At 37.8% G+C, this 26,835-nt stretch overlaps 1 protein-coding gene across 6 annotated transcripts in view; it reads left to right on the top strand.

Moving 5' to 3' along the window:
• The window catches only part of TNRC6A (trinucleotide repeat containing adaptor 6A), an 85,376-nt gene that overhangs the window by 17,061 nt on the left and 41,480 nt on the right, over window positions 1-26,835 (top strand). For 5 of the 6 annotated variants that reach the window (XM_070413655.1, XM_070413654.1, XM_070413651.1 and 2 more), the window contains exons 3-4: window positions 1,768-1,855; window positions 10,267-10,288. In XM_070413655.1, coding sequence (XP_070269756.1) covers window positions 1,768-1,855; window positions 10,267-10,288 — 110 coding nt within the window. Of the gene's footprint in view, window positions 1-11; window positions 156-1,767; window positions 1,856-10,266; window positions 10,289-26,835 lie in introns of all 6 variants that reach the window. The other variant, XM_070413652.1, reaches the window with a different exon arrangement.

Genomic DNA, 26,835 nt, shown 5'->3' with positions numbered 1-26,835 from the left:
TTTTTTTTTAGTTTTATTCATTTCAAACGGGCCGGATCCGGAGGGCCGTAGTTTGCCCACGGCTGTTCTAGACCAAGGGTGGGGAACATCCAGCCCACAGGAAGTATACCATAAGGCCCAGAAATCATTTGGTCTGGCCTGCCAAGGCATTAGGGGTGAGTTAATTAAATGTTTGACCAAATATAGCAGGCTCAGTTTTACATTGATAATTTTGCATGGTTCATGAATGATGTTGTAAATATCCAAATGGCCCTTGGCAGAAAAAAGATTCCCCACCCCTGTGTAGACTGTATGGCGTTAGTGTAGGTGACTGGAGTGTGTTCCCCTTAACTTTGGTTAACTTATATTACCCAGTAGGCTCCTCCCTCAAACAGGAGGGCTGATGCTGAGCTCTAGGTATGGTTGGCAGGCTTCACTTTAGGGTGTGAGGGAGGGGAGTGGCAGCAGTTTCCAATAAGAAGGCTTAGTTTCTTAGTTTCTTTTTTTAATTTGTAAGCATCTTTTCTTTGCCAGTTCTTTACTCAGTAAAGTCTTCATTTAGTATGTTGAAAATGTAAGGGTTAGAGTCTATAGAAAGTGGGGTTTTTTTTGGTTTTAGGCTGGTTTCAATTGCAGCTACACCTTTAGCCAAATAGTCATGGGAATGGAAAGTGCTTGGGAGGAGTTGAATCCCAGCCTTTTGAATCCTAGGGCACTTCTGCTCCATTCCTATTTCTGCTCTTCCAGCTCTGACCTTGGGGCCTCTCTAGAGTGCCACCAGAGGATGGCACATACATTCATTTAGGACTTTCGTGTTTATTCTTGGGTTGGGACTGCTTTTGCTTTTGTTTATTTCTCAACTCTGAATAGATTTATTACCTTTTTTTCTCCTATCATTTCAGTAAGATAAATGGAAAGGAAGAGGCAAGCACATTTGCCTAGTCTATCATTTTGAAATCCTGAGCCAGAGGTTCTTTTGACAAGTTTGAGTATTTGTGATTTTAAGAATTAAAACAAGCTTATTTAATGAATGTATTATTGTTTCACAAGTATTTATAGAATAGTTTGGAATGCTTATAGAATGTGAAGTTATTGTAATGTTGAAATACATCATCTATGTGTGACTAACTTGTATTTTAAAAATGGTTATAAAGCTTTTTAGAGCAAGGACAGCCATTGATACCCCAAATACCTAGGCAGGAGAGGATTGTGGTGCAGTTCCAGGCATTGCCATTAGCTAGTAGTAATTTATAATTGGGGTCAGAAACAAGGTAACTCTAATTGTTTCCCATGTAACATTTGCTAATTTTAGGTTGTCTTCCTTGATATGATCTATCTATCTATCTATATATATAAAGCCTAATATGCAAAGTGTCCCCTTGGGAATTTGATCGCTCACTATGACATGCACTGACCACCAAGGGGCTGTGCAGAGCGAAGGAAGGCCTGGGCCAGCAGCCAGGGAAGGGAGGCTCCGGCCTGCAGCCAGAAGGCCTGGATCGGCTCTGATCACTGGCCAGGTCTAGGTACCCTACCCGTCCATGAATTTTGTGCGCCAGGCCTCTAGTATTAAGATAAAACCTCTATTACATGTGGTTTACTAAAGAAAAGGACTGTCTGGTGGCCCTATAGTTAGATTTAGGTTGCAATTTGTGCTTATTTTAGTGAATGATAAAAGAATAATTTGCCATGTCTGTACTTCTAATAGAGTGAAAATGAATCTGTATGCAACATTATTTTTATTCCTTAATACGTTTTGGGAAAGTTAATTGCAACTGTATGGTTCAGGGATTTAGTGCAAGAAGAAGAACAGTTGATGGAAGAAAAGAAAAAGAAAAAAGACGACAAGAAAAAGAAGGAAGCTGCTCAAAAGAAGGTAGTATATGTATAAACTTTATATTAAGCAGTTTAAACAAATTTAAAAATAAAATTATTCTTATTGAATTTTTAAAGCATTTGATTTAATGTTTTAACTTCAATGGAGTTTCATTTTAACCTTTAATGTCTTTGACTATGCATGTATAGTAACTTGCCAAATGCATACAATTTAACATACAGTCATTTAATCTTGCCAATAGTTTTTTCAAAGGTAAGTGCTTTATATAGGTCTTTATCTTCCTGTTAGCTGTTGCTAGGTTTTCATAGTCCATCATTTTGTAAGTGAGAAGAACATGGAATTGGTAGTTGCATAGAGGGGGTTTGAAAGCTGGCTCTCCTATATAGCATGCAGGACAGTATGGCCTTAAACTTTATTTAGCCTCTCTGGGCCTCAAAAGTTTTTTTACATTTTGTAAAATGAGAATTAAATTAAATGAGATAATGTAATACATACACATGATAATACACAATTGGAAATAAAATAATACATGAGTATAGTAATGAGGGAAACAATGCACATAATAGGAAATGAAGTTCAATTTCTTTTTTTCTTTTTTTATTGCTTAAAGTATTACGAAGGGTATTACATATGTCTCCTTTTCAGTTTCTTTTTTACTTTTTATTTAGTACCTGGACTGATCTTTAAAATTTGCAGTTTATATTAGGATATTTTAAATAAATCTAAGATAATTTGTTGCAAAAGCTCTCTAGCCAATACATCATCAGAAACTAATTAAAGCAATACAAATTACAAAAAATAAAAGATTATATTCATAATTATAAAATTTTTTACAAATTAATACTACAGGCTTATGACAGTTAACTAAGCTGGCTCTCATTTACTGTATCAAGGTTGCAAGGCCTTAACATGTTCTGAAAGACCCAGTGAAATTACTATCCCATTTTTGTCTTCTAATGAAAAATTATGACTTGTTGATATATACATAACTCTTGTGCGAGGCACTGTGCTAGGAACGGGATATATACTAATGGCAACATATCGCCACATTTAAAAAATATATTTTATTGATTTCAGAGAGGAAGGGAGAGCAGGAGAGAGAGATAGAAACATTAATGATGAGAGAGAATCATGGATCGATCGACTGCCTCTTGCACACCCCCCATTGGGGATCAAGCCCATAACCTGGACATGTGCCCTGGCTGGGAATCGAACTGTGACCTCCTGGTTCATAGGTCAACACTCAACCACTGAGTCACACCAGCCGAGCATATCTTCATATTATTTAATAAGGAAAATCATAGGATACAAAAATATGGTAGATAGGGAACTGTTGAAGCATGGAGAGAAGGGCTTAACTGGGCCTGTAATGGGGCAGGGGGCAGGGAAATTTTTTTGGAATAGAAATTAGCCACGTAAAGAAGGAGCTGAATACAAAAGGATTCCAAGCAGACTAACCTCAGAGGAAAGCGTCCATAGTCTCCTAGTAAACTGTGGGTTTTAATGGGGAGGGAGCTAAGGGTAGAAATGTCAAGTGACATTTAGGGGGTGGGAGGGTTGGTGGTAGCTATCAGCTCTTTAAGGGGTTTGGACCATTGAGTTTACCTTGGCAAATTGTAGAATTGAATTGGAAAGGGTCGACACTAGAAGCTGAGATGCTGGTGAAGGGACTATTAAAAAAAATCCACAGAAATTTTTGAAAGGATATGAAGGGCGAGGAACCTAGATTGACTCTTAGGTTCCAGATTGAGTGACTATAAGTACATTTTGGGAGCAGTTAACCATGTTAGGAGACACACAGAACTGGTCATCCAGCAACGTTGATAAGATGTTGGAATTTAACTCTTGTTTATATCAATTAGCCTATGGTGAATTGGTTTCACTTTACTCCTGTCCCTGAAGTTCCCAGAACCTGTCCAGGACTTTAAGTGAGGATTTACTTTAACCGGGGTAGGGCGGAGTACAGAGGACCGTGGAGGATTAAGATTGGGATGATAGGTGACTCCTATCATTGGCCTTTTGGTTGCTCTCAGGAGTGACTATTGTCATAGTTAGGGTTTGGAATAGGTTTCTAGTTCAGGTATCCCTGCTTTTTGAAAGTTCATGTTGTACCACTTTGCTTTTATGAAGACCTACATTAGTATTACAGAGTTTTGGCCTTGAATTTGATGATGCCATAGGCCTCTGTCAGAGACCTGTGATATAGGATGGTCTTTGCAGTCTGATCAGTCTTGGCTCAGGACTTGTTATGAACAAGTTGTGTCCTCTGTAAGTAGTAAGACTGGGGAAGATTTATCAGACTCTCTTCGATGGTGTGGAGGCCATTTACTTAGTGAAAAGAACTTACAAGAAACTTAATAGATTTGTTGAGGAAGATTTCTTTATTGATGTAGAATCACTAGTTTAGCAAGCAGCTGAGATCCCTGCTTCTAAGGAATCTTAAGATTTAGCTGGTAAGTCAGGATGTATGTGAAATCCTTAGAAAAGAGGCCTAAGGTATTTTATAACGAAGCATGTTTATTTCTCTATTCACTCACTTCAGTGAGGAAATTCTAAGAAAAGGAAGGAAGGGTCACTGGAATTTCTTGGAAGGTTGTGTTTGTAAAATATGTAATATGAGTATAATTTTTAAGTTGTAACATATAAATTATGGCTCTAGTTGTTAATATGTACGTTTTTTCATATCCAGTCTCTAAATCACCTGTGTCTTTAACACATAAATGAGGATTTTTGTGCCATTTGGCTTCTCACCAAATCTGAAATAATAGCTTTCATCCCTGCCTCACTGTATGGTTCTAGTCTCTCATCTCAACCATGTCCTACTAGAACCATCATCAGAGGCTTAATATGGGGAGTGTTTCCTTCTTTGGCCAGACCTTCAGCATTGGTAGGGTATTCTGTATGTCCCAACGACACAGTAATACCTAGTCACTGACCACAATGTAAAGGAAAGCCTAAAACCTCTACTGGTAAGTGTAGTAGGCTAGACTGCCACTAGAGTGAGGCTGTTCTTCAAATTCCAAATAACCAGCTTACAACTGAATTTAAATACAACCTGTTGGTGAAGTGAGGACAGCTGGTATTTCTATAGGCTGTTACCAAATAAATAGAAAAAACAAAGCAAAACAAAAAATCCTCAAGGGGGTACACTTAAAGCCCATATGAAAGATTGTGAGTCATAGGAGTTTCTGGACAAGTTTCCTCGAGCTTGTCTGTTGTAAGAGTAAGCAGGTGTATCCAGGTAGGTGACAGACAGCTACATAAGCCAGGTAGGCAGGCCCATTATATAAATGTTGGAATTCACTAAAGGAAAGGCAATCTGCCTGTTTCATGCAATCTGTGTACACTTAAAAAAAAAAATTTTGTATTTCATTTCTGAAAAAGACTTCAGATACTATATATATATATATATATGGAACTCAGGCATTAAAATTAGTTAAGTGGCTACCATGGTTTCATCAGGGTGACGAAAATAGGGATGCAGTTGAAATCTACTTCCTCAGCTGGTGCTTTTCCAGAACTCAGTACCATGGCTTTATGCTTTGATACAGAACCTTTTGCCTTATTTTCACAATCTAAAGGTAACTTTAAAGCTGGAAATAATAGTCATTTTTATAAGGCATTTAAAAGGTCTTTATGCCATAGATACAGAAAACATAGAAAATTAACTTCAGACCACAGGTTATATTTTTATTTTAAATAAAAAACCAGATATCACAACTCCTTATATAAATAATCAGACACCAACAAGGCTCACTACAATGTTTTTATTATGATAGTTTTCCCTTTTTGTCTATTATTTAAATAGAAATTTATTTAAATTCCTCCTTAAATAAAAATTACACAAAAATTACATGATATTTTTATGTTTCAGCCCCAGTTCATCTCTATGAATAGAGATAACTTTGTTTAAAAAAATTTATTTTTCAAAAGCCTATTTCACATCTAAGAAGTATGGCTATTTACTTATCTTCTGATTCTAAGACTTAGAAAATAAGTTAGCATAGCATTGAAAATATAGTTTCTGTACTTAAAAAAGGGGAAACAGCTGTAGCAGTAAGTTGTTACCATACATTTATACACAGGTTCTGTTCTTAGGAGAAATTTCTAGAGGGAATCTTGAACATGCAGTAAGGAGGAAAAAGGAGGTTGAGAAATGGGTTAATTATAGAGGGGATAATTTAGTATAACCTTTACTTTAAGTTTGTAATTGTAGTTCCTAGAAAGCATTTAATTGTTGAGGGCTGGAGGAAAGCAACAATACAAATTGGGATCTTATTTTAATCGAGACAGTTTTGTTACTGTGTTAAGAGCTGAAGGGACTTTTATAGGCTTTGTGGATTCAGATGTGTTCTATTTGAATTTAATTGAGACTTCATTCTCTTTTGGAAATTTTAGTGTTTACTTTTCATGTCTCCCAAAGACCATTTTGTTCTGAGACTGGGTATCATATTCAGCAGTCTAAGTAGCAGGGGGTTTTTTTTGTTTGTTTGTTTTCAGTGAGCTAGGTGGAGCATTGCACTCATCTGGGGTGTCCCCTTTCAGTTCTGCCCCTTATTTTAGCTTCCTACAGTCAGATGCTGCATAACGATGTTTGGGTCAATGACTGACTGCATATACAACAGTGGTCCCATAAGATTAGACCGGAGCTGAAAATTCCTATCTCCTAGTGACGTGGTTATAGCATGGTGCAGTACACAAATACCATTGTAGCATGTGGTATAGGTTCGTAGCCTAGAAGCTGTGGGGGAATAGAACTTGTCACCCCAAAATATGTCTCTTTGGCATAAGGATTATTTTAGGCTGGTTTATTTTAAGAAACAGCAGATGTGGGAGAAGTTCTGAAAACCAAATAAAGTTACCCTGTGTAACAGACATTTACATTGTAAGAGAAATCTCCATTTGCCAGGGTGTCTCCCTGCCTGTACCAGGAAGAGGGGATGACCTTATCTCTAGAAACTCTTATTAATGGAGAAGATAATGACAAAACTGCATAACCACCTTAACCCTGGTTTACTGTGCTTTTCCTGGAACCTTCATCACTGACTCCCGCCAACCCCAGCATCTTCCATGTTTACTGAAGATGTTATTTAAGGTGGTGGGTCCAGCTATTTTGGTGAGACCTAGTTTTCCTGTATATTCTCCAATGTATCCAGGAGGTATATGTGTTATTAAACTATTTTGGTTTCCTTCTATTAATTTGTCATTTATTATAGATGTCTCAGTTAAGAGCCCAGAGGGTAGAGGAAACGTTATTTTTCGTCTCCTGCAAAGCAGTAGGTTATACCATACAGCCCAGGTGTGCAGTAGGCTATACCATCTAGGTTTGTAAGTGCCTCTGTGATCACACAACCATATCACCTCACAACGCAGTTCTCAGAATGGATGCCCATTGTTAAGCGGCACCTGACTATTCTCTTTTTCCTTTTTTTCTTTTTAGACTTATTTTAGTTCAGCAGTCCTGGGTTCTAGACTGGGTGCTACTTGCTAAGAAATCATAGAAAAGTTCCCTTACCACTAACTATCTCATTTAAAACAGGTGAATTGAACTATTATTTCCTTATTCTAATACCTGGCATTGTTAAGACATTGTAGATGACTAGAAAGAGAGAAAAAAGCAAGACTGGGAGCAGGTTATTTGCAAATATGAGAGAAAGGACTGAGCTCGGGGGGCTGGTAGCAGTGGCTGCTTATATCTTTTGAATGTTCTCTGTATGCCAGACACTGTGCTAAGCACTATATATGAGTTAAATCATTTTACCCTCCTACCACATTAGATATGAGTTTTTGTTCTTGTCTTATAGATGAGGAAACCAAGCTTTAGAGAAGTTAACTAATTTTGACCAAGGTCACAGTGTGTAAGTGGTAGAGCCAGGACTCAAAGCCAGGCGGTCTAATTCAGGCTCTGACCTCTTAACCACTGAGTGTGCTTAAGGATGAGTTGGGACAAGTGGTGCAAAGCCCAACAGAAAGAAAACACCTAGCATGCTGGTCTGCCCCCTGGCTAATGCCTTCATTAATGAAGTGAGGCAGTTGTGATAATTACTTGTGGAATCACAGTTCAGGTTTGTTTGTTTATTGGTTTGTTTTCTTGCTTAAGGAAGAAAAATGTATTCAGAATGGAATCATTCTGCTGCTAGACTTTTCAGAATTCTTTAATTGTTACACAAGAAGATCTGTATAGCAACACCTCACGTTTGAATAGTGTTGTGTACTTTTCAACTAAAGATGTTTTTATTTTTATTTAAGCCTCATAATAGCCCTGAAAGGCAAACGGTACAGATTTTCCCCCCTTACATTTGAGGAATTAGGAAGCTGAGACTGAGAAAGTTTAAATGACAAGGTCATTTACAAGTCAAAAAGAAACAGTTGAAATTAGTTTTGTTTTTTTTTTAACTTTTTTTTTATTGCTTAAAATATTACAACGAGTAGTACATTTGTCTCCTTTTTGGAAATTAGTTTTAATATATTCTATGTAACCCAATATATAACTAAAATATTACTATTTTAACATCTAATCAGTATAAAATATTGAAATAGTTTCCTTTTTTAATACTAAATAATAGGAATCTGCTATGTATTTTATACAGATGAATTTGGACTAGCTATTTTTCAGAGGTCAGCATCCACATCCGAATAGTGGCTACCAATTTAAACAGTGCAGACAAACACTCAAATAGTTTGAGTGATATGGTAGGTCCTGGATCAGTTCACAGAAATCTATTTTACAAAAATGGAACCCTATAAGTTCCATCTTCTCTTCATCCGTTAGGAGTGCTTGGATTCCGTGACTTAGATTTCTTCACTATATTAATCCATGTTCTGATGGGCAGACGCCTTCAGGTGTCTCTTTGTTGCCATTCTCTGTAGATGACAGGCAACTGAATGAGATTGATCACTGTTCTGAAGCAACATGGAGCTTTTCCAAAGGAGTTGCAGACTAGGTGTCCTTTATGTTGTAAGGTCTAGAAGAGCAGCACTTTATATCTTGGAGTTTAGTAATGTGGTCATGGTTCTATGTACTGTAACTTAGTTTCCTTTGAAAGTAAATTATGGAAGAGGTTGGAGAGTTTTAAAAAAGATTTTCAACTTGTAAAATAATTTTTATGCTAAATTTTTGGCTTTAGAAAACTATGTATGTTATTGTTTGATGTGACACTTATGTACTTCAAAGTATTTATATACTGAGTTCTCTCTAAAGACTGTTTTACTACTGCTAGATTTTTAAAACAGTTTCTCCAGAAATAAATTAAGTGTTCATGCTAATTGACTCATCTTTTGCCATTGTCTTTCCATCAATTTTTTAAAAATACTTGATCCATATAAAGTAAAAGATGGGCCTCCATTATTTAACATATCACTAATGCTCTAAAACTTGGTAAAGCATGTCAAAACCTGGACTGATTCTGGCTCTCTGGGGAGAAAGATAATGTTTGGTGTGTCTTCAATATTAAGGTAATTGCCATATAGTTCTTTACCATATAACTTTATAATGATATGGTTAAAAATTGGTATTTTTGTTAACAATAATTTTATATGACAAAGCAAATGTGAATTATCAAATCAAGCCCCATGGCAGGCAGTTAAGAAATGTTTCACTTAGAAATAATTTCTGGATATCAGTTACAATTCAGTCTTTCCTTGACTTCCCTGCCTATCCTTGTCTTTTATTTTTAGGACTCCCATACAATTGGTCTTAATAAAAAAAGTTGATTTTTGCTGTGGCCTCTGACTGTAATCAGTTCTCTCTTTTGAGCCACCGTAAGGAAGCCGTGTAGTGCCAGAGCCCCTCTCCCTGTTGTGTCACAGACCGTGGAAGTAGGGTAGGCATGGAAAGCAGGGCTCATGTCCATGTGAGTTTACCTTCTGAACATGGATATTTTAATGAATTGTCAGATATGTCAGAAGTGACATGTATTTGAAAATTTTTCCCAATCAAAAATACTCTAAAGTTAACTATGTTTAACTGTAATAGCAGCCTAATTATTACTAATTTGGCTAAAGTGTTATCTTCAGCTTTTCTTTCAGAAAACTTAATTCCTTTTTTATCATTTGAAACAACAATTTTTTAAGCCATTTAAACGTGCAGACCTCATTAGATGCATTAATGGAAAGGTGATGATTATATAAAAATCATTTAAAAGTTAAGTGATAAATGCAGTCCCATTTTTTATTGTACATTGTCATACAGTGTCTTCTCTGCATTGCATCTACAGAAACATTTTTTTAAATTTTATTAATAAACATTGTATCAGAGACCATCAGGCACATCTATGGGGAAAGCATGCTGCCTTTGCCTATCTTTTCCAATGTATTTCACCTAAATGACAAATTCCTTATAAAAGTGTATATGTCTTATATAATAGTAATCTATTAGCATTTTATCATAACAATCCATTTCTTTCAGTTTCATATTTACATTGTTTTTTATTTGTTTGTTTTTATTTTAGGCCACTGAACAAAAAATCAAAGGTACGTTTAAAACTATTTTTATTCTTTTTTATTTTATTTTTATTCACCTCTAGGGTGGGAGAGAGACACGAATGAAAGAATCAGAGGGGTGGGAGCAGACTTCTTCAGAGGCACCACATTGGAGTTATCCTTTGGGGTTCGTGCTTTATTGTGATGGATATTACACTTTTAGAATAAACTGCCTCAAGACCTATTTTACAGCTGTCTCTGAAGATGAACACCACTTCCTAAAAAACTTCCTTGGTTTAAGTATGTGAGCACAGGGACCTTTCCTTCTGTCTTCCATCAGAAGTCTTATCTGGGGCTACCTCTAGGACTCACCTCGTCCCTTGCTTTATTTCTTGTTGTCTGTATACATTGTGCCCTACTCCATCGTGTAGGCAGACCTGACATCCACTCTGTGTTATCACTGAAGATAGGAGATTGCTAACCTTATGGTCATTTGTACCAGGTTGAACAGCTCCCAGTATATAGCAGGCAAAAGACTTCAGGGAGGTAAGGTAACAGGAACTGACTTCCTCTCAGATCCTAAATCAGGAATTCTTCACCCTCCCAGGAGTTGACTTACCTGCTAATGAAATGTGTAGGGCTCTCAGATGCTAAACTTATTAGGCCTAAAGATTCTGAATTTTTACTTTGAGCTGTAGCGAAAGTATGTGCATTTGGTTGATACACAGTCAGTATTGCCTATTTTAATTTGTGGTCAGTGTTGGTGAAGGTAACATTTATTAGGTACAGTTGTATAAGAGTGAACAAAAAATAGTTGTAGCTTATATTTTATTGGAGAAAGTGGCAATAGAAGGGCATACCCAAACATGATGTATAATATGATGTGATTTGGTTAAAGTAAAAATGTCTGAATTGTCCTGGAGTCTAGAGGGGTAATAATTAGCTTAACACAGTGGATTAAGGAAGGCCTCCTTGAGGAAGACCTTGAGATTATGACTCTTAAAAGATGAAAGAGCCAGTCCAAAAAATAAGAATGAAAAGGCAGAGGGATCAGCATGGTGAAGGCAAGAGATAGGCAACAATTTGATGTTATGCATAGTAGTGGAATTTCTAGAACATTAAATACCCAGTGATAAGTGGACAGGTTGGAAGGGTTTCTCTGAAGAGATAGGTAGGGGTCAGGTAAAAGAGCTTCATATCCTGTGTGTACCAAGATGGGACTTTTATAGGCAGCTAGGAGCTACTGAAGAGTTTAAGAGGAGTGACATGGTTGGTGTTTTTTGTTCCATCTTTAAAGCTCTCAGTCATAGTGTATGGAGAGTGTTGGCTGAAAGATGGAGCTGAGAAAAAGAAAGGCACTCGGAGCAGAGGAGGCAGGTGGGTAAGACAAGGGAATATTTAGGGAGTGATTATAGGGGTGTTGGGAAGTGGCAGAATATAGGCCTGGAGGTAGGCAGACGAGTGCTTGTCCTGGTTGGAGGGAGAGCCAGCAAAGGTTTCTGCATTTAGAGGTCATGGTTATAAGCTGTGCTTTAGGAACATCTCTTTGTCAGTAGAGTTCAGTGTCACCAATAAAAGCAGTACCAGAGAGGGTAGGGAAGGCTTAGAAAGGGTAACAAAGATCTCAGCTGCCGTCTTGGCAGTAGGGGCTGTGAGGCATAAACAACAACTGGTGAGATCTGAAGGATTGAAGGTGATACATGGCTTTGAACCTGGATGTCTGAGAACATTGCAGGGATGTAGAATGATGTTGGGATGAACGGTTGTCACATTACTTTAGTAGGAATGTGAGCAAATTTTCTTAAAACTCTACTTCCTCACACCACTCTTTAGTTGTCCCTTGCCCTTTGCTTGAAGACCAGACTCCTCTGGTTGGCTCTCAAAGCCCTCTTTAATCTGACTTCCCATGGTCTAACCAACCTGTTTCCATCACTCCCTTACACTTTTCAGAGCAGTCTTCTCAGCCAAGGATGCCTTTTAGCCTTTCTAACCGACTCAGTCGATAGCCCCACCTGCCATTCGTCCCTCCTTTTCTGATTTCTTAGGATGTGATGATGTGTCTTAACTTTGGGGCACTTGATTATGTTCTCTCTTGGATTTTTGACTAGATATCCCTGGATATTTGTATCTCCAACATAACCTTTCAGTACCTATTGTTTGTATCCTTTCCAAATATAAGTCATCCTTTTAGATCCATACATCAAATATGAACAGATTTGAATCTCCTGAGAATGTCAGGCTTCAGAATGCATTATGTTGTTTTGCCTGCTCTTTTACTCACTCATTCTTACTTTGATAGCAGCTACCTTCATAATTGGTCATGTTTGCTCCGATTCATGCAGGTGTATTGCTGACCTTTGTGCTATGTGTAATGCCTATGTAGTGCTTATGGTTTGAGTTCATGGGAATTAGAGATTACCAGCTGGAAACTTGTGGGACAGGTTTGGCCCACAGTTGGTGGTGGTGTTTACTAAACTCTGTATTTTGGGATAATTTATGATTTACAGAAAAGTTGAAAAGATACTACAGAGAGTTTCCCATATACACCTCACCCAATTTTTCAATTATTGACATCTTCCATTTCTGTGGTACATTTGTCAAAACTAAGAAACCGACAGTGGTACTAACTGAACTCCAGACTTGATTTAGATTTCACCATTTCTTCCATTAATGTCTTTCTGTTCTAGGATCCAATGCAAGATACATGACACACTTAGTTGTCATGTCTTCCCAGTCTCCTCTGGTCTCCATAGAGTGTTTGTATTATTATCCTTTAAATTTTTTATTGCTAGCATTAAAAAATTAGGAGACACCCCTCCCCCATCCAAAATTGCAGTTTGTACTGTCAGCATCATTTTTTTGTCTTTCTGTATTAGAAAGTCTATATAAAGCCTAAGGTTAGTCACATGTGGCTATCAAGTCCTTGAAATGTGGCCGAGAAGCAGAATTTTAATGTTATTGGTCTGCATAGCTCTAGAGCAGGGGTGGGCAAACTTTTTGACTCGAGGGCCACAATGGGTTCTTAAACTGGACCGGAGGGCCGGAACAAAAGCATGGATGGAGTGTTTGTGTGAACTAATATAAATTCAAAGTAAACATCATTACATAAAAGGGTACGGTCTTTTTTTTTTTTTAGTTTTATTCATTTCAAACGGGCCGGATCCAGCCGCGGGCCGTAGTTTGCCCACGGCTGCTCTAGAGCCTTCTTGATCGTTGAGAGTCAAACTGAGCATAACTAGTTAGTGCAGCACCCCTGTGGGACTCTGCGGTAATGAGCTGGTTCTTCCTAAGGCTGCTGCCATTTCCTGTTAAGTAACACCCACCAATGTTGCTGCCGCTCAGTGGTTCAGCTGCTTGTATGAAAGTTGGATTTTTGTAAAGTTTCATAAATTAAATTCTTGACCAGCTTTCTTATGTGTAGATAACTAGATGGTTATTTCTTGGTGCAATGGATACATGATTCACCTAATAAAAACATGGACTAGTATAATGAGTGGCAATGAAATTCTTGAAGGTTTTATTTTTGCCTTGTGACTTGAACTTTGGAAAACTGTAAAGAGCATGGATAGTTGAATGTTTGACTATTGGAAATATTTTAAAAATATAATTATTATGGCCCAGGCTGTGTAGCTCAGTTTTTAAAGCGTCATCCTGACATGACCAGGTTCGATCCCCAGTCAGGGCACATACAAGAATCAAACAATGAATTCATAAATAAGTGGAACAACAAATCCATGTTTCTCCCCTTCCTCCCTCCCTCTCTCTCTCTCTCTCTCTCTCTCAAATCAATAAATAACAATTTTTAAAAATGGTATATTATAATTATTTCCTTGAAACAACAGTGTTGAAAAATTTACAGTGAGATACAGGAAATCGATGGATAAATTTAACATGCCTTGTGGCCTTTATCATGTAGGGCACATGCCTGGTTTTCGGGCTCAATCCCCAGCAGGGACGTGCAAGAGACAGCCAGTCAGTGATTCTCTCTCATCATTGATGTTTCTCTTTCTCCCTCTCCCTTTCTTTCTGAAATTAATTTTTAAAAAAAGAAATTTAAAAAAAAGAAGTAATCCTTTTTATTGAATTTTGGGAAATGTTTGGGACCCAGAGGAGGAGCCACAGCAGCAGGCTGGGAATTCAGACTGTCCTTGGAAACCTGGGGAAGAATAAAGGTCATTTAAAAAAAACAAACAGGTTTTTAATTCTTATTTTAGAAGCATGCTGATTGTACATTCCTTACAAAAGGACACACACTGCAGCCTTTGCCGGGGTTGCTCAGTGGTTATAGCGTTGTCCCATGCACCAAAAGGTGGCAGGTTCCGTTCCCAGTCAGGGCACGTGCCCAGGTTGTGGGTTGGACCTCCCAGTGTAAATTTTTCTCTCTCCCGCCCTTCCTTCTTCTCTCTAAACATACATACATACATGCAGATTTATGTAAAAAAAAGTGCAGTGATAATTTTTGACAGCTAATATTTATTTGTCTATCTCTCTATCTATGAATCTATCATTCCAGTGCTTTCTTTAGGTGACGTCATAAGCAAGCTGTATTTCAGAGACTGATGAACTCAGAGCTCCTAAAAGAGGAGAGGGGAGCCTGGGATAGAAGCCGGAATAGAGAAAAACAGATTTGTTTTGTTTTCTGGTGGTCACATGGGGAAGCATAGTTTATTACTGCTGTTCTCATTCTGGATTAAAAACTCATGAAAATTGAATCAACATTTAAAACACATTTTTGTTCCTGCCACAGATGGAAACCATTGTTCTTACTCAATTCTACCCTTAAAATTTTTTTGAATCAAACACAATCTTATTGCTTAAATCCGTTGATCTAGGAAGTGATCAAAATACATATTAAATCATTTTGGAGACATCCTGACATCTAACTGTGTACTTAACTGTGTGCGTTTCACTGTGCTTTATATACTCCATTTAGTTAAGGAAAATATTCTAAACATTTAATTACTAATAACAAATGGGCCCTGGCCGGTGTAGATCAGTTGGTTGGTTGGTTGGTTGGAGCATCATCCTGTACACCAAAAGGTAGCGGGTTTGAATCCCGGTCAGGGCACATTCGGAAGACAACCGATCCATGTTTCTCTTTTGCTTCCCTCCTCTCCTCCCTTCTCCTCCCCTCCTTTACCCTTCCCTCTCTTCTTCCCCTGACCCCCTTCTTCTCTCTAAAATTAATTTTAAAACATTAAAAAATAAACAAATGGGTACCAGTGGTTCAGAATATGTACTGGAACAGGGTCCTACAGCTTAATCTCTTCAGAGTAATCCTTTTTGCCTTAGCTAGTTTGGCTCAGTGGATAGAGTGTTGACCTGTGGACTGAAGGGTCCTGGGTTTGATTCCGGTCAAGTGCACATGTCCAGGTTGTGGACTCGATCCTCAGTGGGGGCTTGCAGGAGGCAGGCAAACAATGATTCTCTCTCATCATTGATGTTTCTATCTCTTCCTCTCCCTTCCTCTCTGAAATCAACAGGAATCAATAAGACTCCTATCTAATACTAGACAAACATGGTAATTGACCGTACTTTTGCTACGCCTCCCATTGGCTAATCAGCGCGATATGCAAATTAACCGCCAACAAAGATGGCGGTTAATTTGCATGCGTAGGCTCCAAGCGGCGGAGGGAAGACCGAAGGTGGCTCCAGCCGGAGCGAAGGCCTGGGTCCCGGGTGCCGGAGGAAAACCTGTGCCGGCAGCCAGGAGAAGGGAAGGCCTATTGCACGAATCTCTTTTTGCAACAGGCCTCTAGTAAAAAAAATAAAGGAGTAATCCTTTTTTTTGAATTTTGAGAAATATTTGGGACCCAGGGGAGGGGCCATAGCAGCAGGCTGTGAATTCTGAGATTTGTGCATTGGCAATAATAGTATCACCATTTATAGGTAAAGTCAAGGCCAAGGAAAAGTTAAGTAACTAACTCTACTGGGCTTTACTGTTTCTTTTTCTTTAAAAACAACCCTGTAGTTTAATGGAAGGCAAAATAGGAAGGTTACACCATTGCCCATCCTATATAATAAAAGCCAAATATGCAAATCGACCAAACAGCAGAACGACTGGTCGGCGGGGGGCAGGGCCAGCAATCAGGTGGCGCCAGACCAGCCAAGGAAGGTGCCAGCAGGCAGAGGGAGGGGACGGCCATGGGGGGGGGGGGGGGGGTGGCTGCCGGTGGCGGCAGAGTATGATCAGGGGGCAGGGCTAGCCACTTGCCAGCTGGTGCTGTTCTCCAGTTGACCACCAGTTGCCTCCCGTAGCGGGAGGCCAGACTGCAGCTTAGGCCCGTTCCCTGTGGCCTAAGCCATCAGTTGGACACCCCCCGAGGGCTCCCAGACTGCGAGAGGGCACAGGCCAGGCTGTGCACCAGGCCTCTGGTGTTTTAATAATATTCAACGAGTGAACTAAAACAAGGCATCTTTTTAAAATATTCCAGAAAGATTTTAGGTTTTGTAGTATTTTCCTTCTGATTTAGCAGAGATAAATAAAAAATTGTATCACCAGCATAATTGCATGAACCAGGGAGGATTTGACAACTTTACCATGTGTGAGATGGTTGGCTTTTTAGGAATCATTAGAAAAAAACTCTTAAATTGTTTCTTGCACCTTTGAGTGTTGATGAAAAAGGGTTTTGAGGACCAAACTAAAAGCTAATTCTAACAGTTATCTCCATGCTTCAGGCCTCTGTGCAGTAAAAAATGTATACCGTATAGAGCAAAACACCTGACTGCTAGTTAAGTGTGAAATGCTTTGCTCCAATTCTAAGGAAGGTGTAAAGCAGTGCTTCTCAACCTTCTGGCCCTTTAAATACAGTTCCTCATGTTGTGACCCAACCATAAAATTATTTTCGTTGCTACTTCATAACTGTAATGTTGCTACTGTTATGAATCATAATGTAAATATCTGATATGCAGGATGATCTTAGGCAACCCCTGTGAAAGGGTCATTCGACCGCCAAAGGGGTCGTGACCCACAGGTTGAGAACCGCTGGCACCGTAAAGAGACTTTTGACCCCACCCCACCCCCCACCCCCCCCAAAAAAAATCACAGCGCCTCTGTTTCATGCATTCTTCAAAGGGATAAGAAAGCAACTTCTGATGGGCTTGGGCAATAGTTCCTTTCTAGGTGTTTATTGCTGGTAAAACTTGATAAAGTTATAGGACGCAATATAACTATTGGACTACATACTACTAGATGATTCAGTTGGAGTCCAAGGAAGAAAAGTGTTTAATTTGCCCCCCCCCCCATTATTAAAAAATGTACTTCTTTACTTTTTCCTTTTTTTAAAAAAAAGATTTCTTCAAATTGATTTTTAGAGAGAAGAAGGGAGGGGGACGAGACAGGGAGAAAAACATCAATTCAGAGCAAAACATTGATTGGCTGCCTCCTGCATGCACCGTACTGGGGATCAAGCCAAAACCTGGGCATGTGTCCTGGCCGGAAATTGAACCAGCAATCTTTCTGTGCATGGGATGACACCCTACCAATTGTCACTGCCGGTATCAGCCATGTTTCATAATCTCATGAGGTCTTGGGAAACAAAAATGAAAAATAATTGTGTACTAATTCATTACCCAAACTTAGGATCCAGAAAGTACCATTGTTTTCTTCAACATTTATGAAATATTTATTGTGTGACAACCCTGTTCCATGCACTATTGTACATGAACAACAAACCCAAGTCCTCGTCCCCACTGCCTTTCCATTCTCACCTTTGTTTTAGTTTAATAAAGGTAAATATATGTACCTGGAATCTCAGCTTACCACTTCGCTTTGTCCACAAAGGCTTACGTTTCTTAATCACAAAGCCTCCTACAATAAGGAACTTTAGGAACTTGGGTGACTTGACAAAGGATTACTTTACTACATAGATTTTTAGGAGAGATGAGGCACAGATAGGTTGTGGACTTGGAGCGCATTGCCTGACCTTGTTCACATAACGTACACATAGAAATGGTGTCTGTGGGACTGTTAGAGTACAAGAAACAGTTTTAAAATTATTGTTTAAAACCTGATTCAGTATTAATGAGCCCCTAGTTGGAGGCTGTGGGAGCATCCTGGAATTGTGTCCTGAGCCCTGAGATTCTACCTTGGCACAGTAGGTCTTCAGTTTCAAAGAAAACAAATCGGATGGATTAGCAAGAATAGCTGTATCAGTTATAACCAGGAAAGAGAAAGCACGAAACTAGGAAAAAAGACTGTATGTGCCATAATTTGCACTTGCATTCGGTTCTAATAAGAGTAGTAGCTGTGCGTCAGGATGCGTCCTGAGAGCTCTCAGTGCTGTATCCTTAGCAAAATGTGCCGTATAAAACAGGACAGTCATTTCCCCCCTTATCCACAAGGGACGTGTATCAAGACCCCTAGTGAGTGCCTGAAACCACGGAGAGTACTGAACCCTATGTATATAGTATGCTTTTGTTATATATATGTACCTGTGGTAAAGTTTAATTTATAAATTAGACACAAGAGGTTAACAAAAATAATAGAACATTTTTAGCACTATACTGTGATAAAAGTTAGGTGAATATGGTTTCTTTTAAAGTGTCTTACTGTACTGCACTCACACTTGTGAAACAATACCTGCGTGATGAGATGAAGTGAGATCTTCAGAATGACAGGCAATTTAAAACTGATTTATTTTTTGAATTTCCCTTTTAATGTTATTAGGACCATGGTTGACTGAAGGTAACTGAAACCGGGGAAAGTGAAAAACGGAGATAAGGTAGGGGGGTGGGGGCTACTACTGTACTTACAGGCAACATTTGGCCAGAAATAGAAAGCATTGAATAATCTACTAAAGATAATCCTGGAGTTTTAGCACAGACTCAGCATAGTGGTTAAAAGTTCAGATTTCTGAGTCAGATAGACTTGAATTTGAATATTGCCTTTGTAGTTCTTATTTTTATGACTTGGGCAAGTTCCTTAACCTCTAATCCTCAGTTTGACTCTGTTAAAAGGAAATAATCCAGGCAGCTTAATATTGTGGGAATGAAATGATATAACATAGATCTCAGGACCCAGAGGGTAATAGATGCTGAGTATGTAATAGATATATTATTAAAGATGCAAAGTGATTTTGTACCAAAGTGACTGCCAATACTTAGTCATTCCCTTATTATTGGAGAGTTTAATTTTGCTTTTACAAGATGAAACTTAATTTATATTAGAAGGAACGTTGGACTGATGGTCAGATTTGGTGTTGCATTTCAGTTCTAGATGTTTGATCATGGGCAGTCTTTTCTGAGCCTTAGCTGCCTAATATGTAAAATGGAAATAATATTTCAAATTTATAGAATCATGATGAGGGTAAAGAAATACCAATTATATTGCCTGGCATCAGCTGATACTTGGTACATTTTCATTTCCTCCACTAGATTTGGTAGTATCCTAGCAACCTTTCAGCCCCTTAAAACGACATATAAGTAGTTTCCCCCATCATTTCCAAGTTCATCCTCACCCACACTATGACTTGCTTTTTCCTCTCATTAAAGTAGAACCCATTCACATGGGTGAGTCACAGTGCCGTGTCTCTGTCATAGTGCAAGCAATATGTCTTGCAGCACGAGAACAGGACATAATGTCCTTGTGCGCTTGGTAGGCCAATAGTGGTATATTATTGCCTTGATTTATATTTACTTGTTTATTGGTAAAATGGGATATTTTATGTTTAATTATGTGTACTTTTTTCCTTTTTTTAATTACCCATTCTTGTTTTTTACCCATTTACCTCTTGGGCGTAGAGTTTTTGTTATCAATTTATGTGAACTCCTTGTATAAGAAGCTTATTAGCACCCCATATGATGTATTTGATGCAAATATTTTCAACATTATGGATTATAATATATGTTCAAAGTTGTTCTGAGATTGGGGTACCAGGTAGAAATATCTAACTTTTGCCCAATACCAGACACTGTAAGGAATACATACACAGAAGATGCAAATATATGTACAGAAGAAGTAAAGCAAAATTAGTAAGTTATGCAGGGGTTGGGAACCTTTTTTCTGCCAAAGGCCATTTGGGTATTTATATCATTCGTGGGCTATAGACAAAATTATCAGCATTAAAATTAGGCTGCTATATTAGGTCAAACATTTAATTAACTCAACCCTAATGCCTTGGCAGGCCAGACCAAATGATTTTGTGGGCTTTATATGGCCTGCAGGAGTTAACAGTCTTAGCTGAAACTCCAGTCCTGAACTCTAGTGACTCTGTTGAAGGCTTCCCTGTCAGGCTTAACAGCCTTAACCAAAATAGCCCCTCCTTTCCTTCATTTGGGGAAAACAGGTGGGCAGTGGGAGGGAGAGAATGCATCCCTTTAACTTATTTTTCAGTTTGTCTTTTACTTTGGAATAAACATAATTTTATTTGGTCAAACTTAATTTTTCTTGTTTCTCTTTTTTACTCCTATGCTGAAAAAAAAACAAAACCCTACCTTTTTTTCCATATTGGGTAAATTTTTTGCGTATGTTTTCTAAAAGCTTGATTTTTATATATTCAATTTATCTAAACTTTATTTTGAAATATTTGGAACTTTTTCTATTTAAAAAAATCAGTTAACCATCCTATATTTGTTAAATGATTTGTATCTTCAGTGATTTGTTGTATCCTTCAACTCTTAGAGAAGATATGTGCTTTAGAACCAGGTATTCCTTGCTGACAGTGTAGAAATTTTGCTTTATCTTATCGATTATGCCTAATCTCATTGATTGAGAAGGCAGGAAATTTTTTCTTAATAAATATAAAAGTTGCTTAAGCAAGTCTTACATTGTTGCTCTTATGTGAGAATATTTTCTGAGTAGCTTTAATTAGTACATATCCTCTTGTCTTCTAAGAGCTTAACTTGATTTGTTTTTCGTATGTAATGATACATAGTGAGATAAAAACAGAATTTCTAGGTGAATATAAAATTTGCCAAAAGAAATTTTAAAAAGCATTCTATTCTACAGATGCTTATTAAATAATACTTTTAGCTGGTAAAATTTTAACTGTTTCAGCCCTTTTAAGGATTCAAATGCAAATCTATATATTCAAATAATTTCAGAAGATTTACAATATAGCCAGTATGAAAACTATTATGCAAAGCTAAATTGTAGACTTTAGGAGGATAAGAATAAAGGAAGGGCTTGAGGTACAGAGGCCTGGTGATTGATGTTTTGGGGACTTTGCGAGTAATCCAAGATGATTGATAGCTGGTTCATATTTAAACTCTTGTTTCTATTAAACTTACAGAGAGCCAAAGAGAGGGTCATTTATTTACTATTTCCTAAAATAAATATACTAAAATGCATTATTAAAAACTTACTCTAATGACTTAGAAAAGTATTCGTTTAAAATAATTTTAATTATTGAACAGTATGGAATTTCCTCAAAAAGTTAAAAATAGAACTCCCATTTGACCCAGTAATCCCACTTCTAGGACTATAGCCCAAGAAATCAGAAACACCAATCAGAAAGGATATATGCACCCCTATGTTCATAGCAGCTAATTTATAATAGCTAAGGTTTGGAAACCGCCTAAGTGCCCATCAGCAGATAAAGTGGATTAGAAAACTGTGGTACATCTACACAATGGAATTCTACGCTGCTATAAAAAAGAAGGAATTCTTACCATTTGCAACAGCATGGATGGAACTGGAGAGCATTATGCTAAGCATAATGCTTGTCTTTCTCTGACTGACTTATTTCACTCCGCATGATATGGAGCCGAGGATTGAACCTAAGCCTCTTTGGTGCATGGGCCAATGCTCTAACCACTTAGCGCACTGGCCAGGGCCAAGCCTATTCTTTAGGTCTTGTCATTTCTTCTCATTCTACAATGCTTGTGACAGGTCTTTTCCATCTGTATGCCAAATCCTAAACCCGTACTTTCAGTTCAGATTTTCACTGAACTAGAACTGTTTATTCAGTTGCATTCTACACATGGTTATCCTATAGCATGGTTTTCTAAGTTTATCGGAGACCTCTGAGAGGCTGCTTGAAACTTGCATGAGATCCACAGTGTCAAAATTATTTTCAGAATAGGAAGACTGTTCTGTCCACTCTTATTCCCTCATTAGTATGTAGTAGAGTAAAAAAATGTAAAACATGCCAGAACCGGTTTGGCTCAGGGGATGGAGCGTCGGCCTGTGGACTCAAGGGTCCCAGGTTCGATTCCGGTCAAGGGCATGTGGGGGGCGTGCAGGAGGCAGCTGATCGATGTTTCTCTCTCATCGATGTTTCTAACTCTTTGTCACTCTCCCTTCCTCTCTGTAGAAAATCAATAAAACATATTTTTTAAAAAAAATGTAAAACAGTGCAAGTTTCTCACTAACTTTTTGTTTGGGGAAAATAGCTACTTAAAAAATGTATTTTAATATGTAAAGGGTTTGTTTTTAAATGCATTATTAAATATTTTTAAATTTCTGATAGGGTAAATATCTATAGATGTAACCCACATAAAAGATCTTTGGTGTACGCCCACAATACCTTTTAAAAGTGTAAAGGGCTCTTGAGACCAAGTTTGAGAATTGCTATCCCACAGTATCAACAAACCTAACATTTAAAAACTGAACTCAGTCGGCCTGCAGACTGAAGGGTCCCAGGTTCGATTCCAGTCAAGGGCATGTACCTTGGTTGCGGGCATATCCCCAGTAGGGAGTGTGCAGGAGTCAGCTGAATTGATGTTTCTCTCTCATCGATGTTTCTAACTCTCTATCCCTCTCCCTTCCTCTCTCTAAAAAATCAATAAAATATATTTTTTAAAAAACTGAACTCATTCTCTTTCACAACTACCCAGACTTAATTTTTATTTATTTTTTATTATTGATTTCAGAGAGGACGGGATAGGGAGAGGGGGGGGATAGAAACATCAGTGATAAGAGAGAATCACCGACCAGCTGCCTCCTGCATGTCCCCCACCGGGAACCGAGCCCTCAACCCGGGCATGTGCCCTTGACCCTAAATTGAACCTCGGACGTCCAGTCCACAGGGTGATGCTCTATCCACTGAGCCAAACCAGCCAGGGCCCAAACTTAATTTTTGTGTCCTATTTCATATCTTGGTAATGGTACCACTGTTTGCCCAGATTCCAGACCAGCAACTTGGGGAAGGGGGCTGGGGGTGGGGAGAATCATCCTTATTCCCCCTTCTTTTCTTAACCTAGATGGTAATAGTAATCACTAACTTTTAGTGAGTTCTAACCATGTGCTAGTACCATTCTTACCTATTATGGTTTATACCTATTATCTTTTTAAAGCCTCACAACAACCATACATTTTGTAGGTATTAATACTCCCGTTTTAACAGATGAGGAAGCAGAGATAGAGTGGTTTAAGTACCTTGCCCATGTAAATAGCTAAGTACTTTTATATATCAAACCTTAGTCTCAAATTAAGTGGTTTAGTCATATCACGGTCATGCAGCTAGTAAGTTGCAGAGCCATAATTTGAATCCAGCCAGTCTTTTGAACCAGTACTTTCTGTTTTATTGGCATAGACTCAATAAATTCAGAAATATCTGTCTTCTACTTTTTACAATTTGTTGATGTGTTCTTTTTAGAGAGAGAGAGAGAGAGAGAGTGTGTGTGTGTGTGTGTGTGTGTGTGTGAACTTCTTATGACTGTTTCTTGGGTACTTTCTAGATAGAATCTCTGAATTTGAAATTGTCTTTTTTTTTTTTATTCCAAGTACTGTTTCTATCTGTGTTGCTCCCCCCCCCCCCCCCCCCATTGTTTGTGAGTACTACAGTTTTGTCTGACTTATTGGTAACTCTGTTATGTTTATGTTCCATCTTATGCTGTTTCTTAAAAGTATGCTAGTGAGAAAAAGGAATGCATAGTTATATTGATCATTGAAACCATCTGATACTGATTGGTGATTTTATAACTTTCTCCTATGCTAATTAATCAGTGCATTTTCCTCCTTCTTCTGAGATCAGTGTTAAATGCTTCCCTTCTCGAGCTTTTCAAATTATTTATAGAGTTGAGCTTAAAGAAATATTTTAATTTTAGAAAATATTTTCTATTTTAAATTTTTAAAAATCAGGTTAACTAGTAGTTTATTCTTCCATAGAACCATGCCTTGGATTTATTGGTTCACTTTTAAAGTCATCCATTTCTATTTTATCTTTACTAATTCCTTTCTGCTTCCTTTGATTTACTTTTAATTTGAGTTGGATGCATTATATTCATTCTTGTTTGTTGAAAATAATTAAGGCTATGAATTTTTCTTTGAGCACTGGTTTAGTCATATCTTAAAATTTATTATGTATGTTGTTTTTGCTGTTATTTTCTCAATAACCCTGCAGTTTTGGTACTTATTACTTAACTCAAAATTTATTTAAGGCAATTTTATTTGCTAGTTTTATTGTTTCTACTGTGATTGCATTGTAATTCAGAAATATCTGTCTTCTAATTTTTGCAGTTTGTTGATGTTTTCTTTAGAAAGTGTGTGTACTTTTTATTACTGTTTCTTGGGTATTTATCAAAAAGGTGTTATCTGTTTTCAAAGTATATTGTTTTGCTTTTATTCAGTTTTTCTCTGTCTCCATTTGGTTTTACATATTTTGAGACTAAGGTTTGATATATAAAAGTACTTAGCTATTTATATCTTTTCAATTGGTCTTTTAATAACTACAGAATATCTCTTATCCTTTATAATGCTTTTCTCCTTGAATTTAAAAAATCTGATATTACTGCTGCTTTCTTTAAATTTTGTTAGCATTTCTTGGTAGTATCTGTTTCTACATCCCTATCTCTACCCCTCAACTCCCAATTTCTCTGCATTGTTTTGTTTCAGGAGCAATTTTTTTAAAACATATTTTTATTGATTTCAGAGAAGAAAGAAGAGGGAGAAAGAGATAGAAACATCAATGATAAGAGAGAATCATTGATTGGCTGCCTTCTGCACACCCCCTATTGGGGATCAAGCCCGAAACCCAGGCATGTGCCCTTGACTTGAATCAAACCTGGGACCCTTCAGTCCGCAGGCTGACGCTCTGTCCACTGAGTGAAACCGGCTAGGGCTCAGGAGCAATTTTTGCAAAGTATATTCCTTAAGTTTGATTTTTATTTTCTTAACTCCTGTTTAAGAGCTTTAATTAACAAGTGAATTTAACACATGCACATTTATTAACGACAATATTGGGATAGTTCTTTTTGTTGAACTTTCTGCATCTGTTTAATGGATCAAGTTTTCTTTTTTCGTTTTTTTCTTCTTCCAATGGTTTGCATGTTTACTGATATAATTATCCTAAGTTTTAACTACACATGCAAAATAGCCAGTATTGTAAATAAATTTTATAGTATTTATTTATAGTTATTACCCAGCAACTTTGCCCTCCACTCCACCTACATACACTGTTAGTTTCTCCTTTGCTCTTTACTACTACATCTCATGTTTACACTTGAGATTTAACTTCAGGTTATTTAGTTTTATTTTGTAATTAATAATTGCATTGTCTTAAATGTTTTTATTTTTTTTCTGCATTATTTTTTTGTCTTAATGTTTTTACTTATTTCTAGCCCCAGAACTGAGTACCTATCTCAGCCGTAGTTTCCTTGTGGCACTTGACTGATAAGAACAGCAATTGTTTGACGTAGGAGTGGAGTTGCTGGGTGGCATGTACATCCTGCTTCCGAAGTCCCAGTCACTTTTGAGGTAGTGTCAGGGTTCTCATACATGTCTTCATGTGGGCCCTTCAGTGTCTTATGTAGGTTATCTTCTGATTCCTTGGCTGCATTAAAGAACATTTCCCTATTGCTCTCTCACACAAATATCATCTTGTTTGGGTATTAAATTGCTGTCACCATCATTTCCTCTTAATAAAGTAGCAGGCAAGCCTGTTTTTTAGTAGAGGGTAGCTGTACCACTTGCAGGTATATTCATGTGCCAAATACCACTCTGAGTCCCAGGACTAAGTATGTAAAAGCTGGGTTAAAGTTTTCTTTTTCTTATGATTTTATAATTACATATACTTTTTTGTTGTTTCAGAGGTACGTTAGAATATCCAATGGCTTATATTTTTCATGACAAAGGAATATACATTATTGCTACATTCTGGGAGCATTAAATTGTTTGGGAGACAAAAATTTCATACATAAAGCAATTAGACCTAGAATGTACTTGGCCCAAATGATTATTAATAAGAGGCTTTTCAGTTGCCTTTAAAAAAATGGAAAGGAGCCTGGCTGGTGTGGCTCAGTGACCTACGAACCAGGAGGTCATGGTTCGATTCCCTATTGGGGCACATGTCATGGTTGCAGGCTCGATCCCCAGTGTGGGGCATGCAGGATGCAGCTGATCAGTGATTCTCTCTTATCATTGATGCTTCTATCTCTATCTCCCTCTTCCTTCCTCTCTGACATCAATAAATATATTTTTAAAATAAGAGGCCAAAATCATATGTTAAAAATTATTAGTTTGGCTCAGTGGATAGAGCGTCGGCCTGCGGACTGAAAGGTCCCAGGTTTGATCCCGGTCAAGGGCATGTACCTTGGTTGCAGGCACATCCCCAGTGGGGGTTGTGCAGGAGGCAGCTGATCAATGTTTCTCTCTCATCAGTGTTTCTAACTCTCTATCCCACTCCCTTCCTCTCTGTAAAAAATCGATAAAATATATT

This window comes from Myotis yumanensis, unplaced genomic scaffold (assembly GCF_028538775.1).
Source record: "Myotis yumanensis isolate MYYU_CA2020_CCGP unplaced genomic scaffold, mMyoYum1.0.hap1 SCAF_4, whole genome shotgun sequence".
Classification (NCBI taxonomy): domain Eukaryota; kingdom Metazoa; phylum Chordata; class Mammalia; order Chiroptera; family Vespertilionidae; genus Myotis; species Myotis yumanensis.
This window is presented reverse-complemented; position numbering and strand designations above follow the sequence as displayed.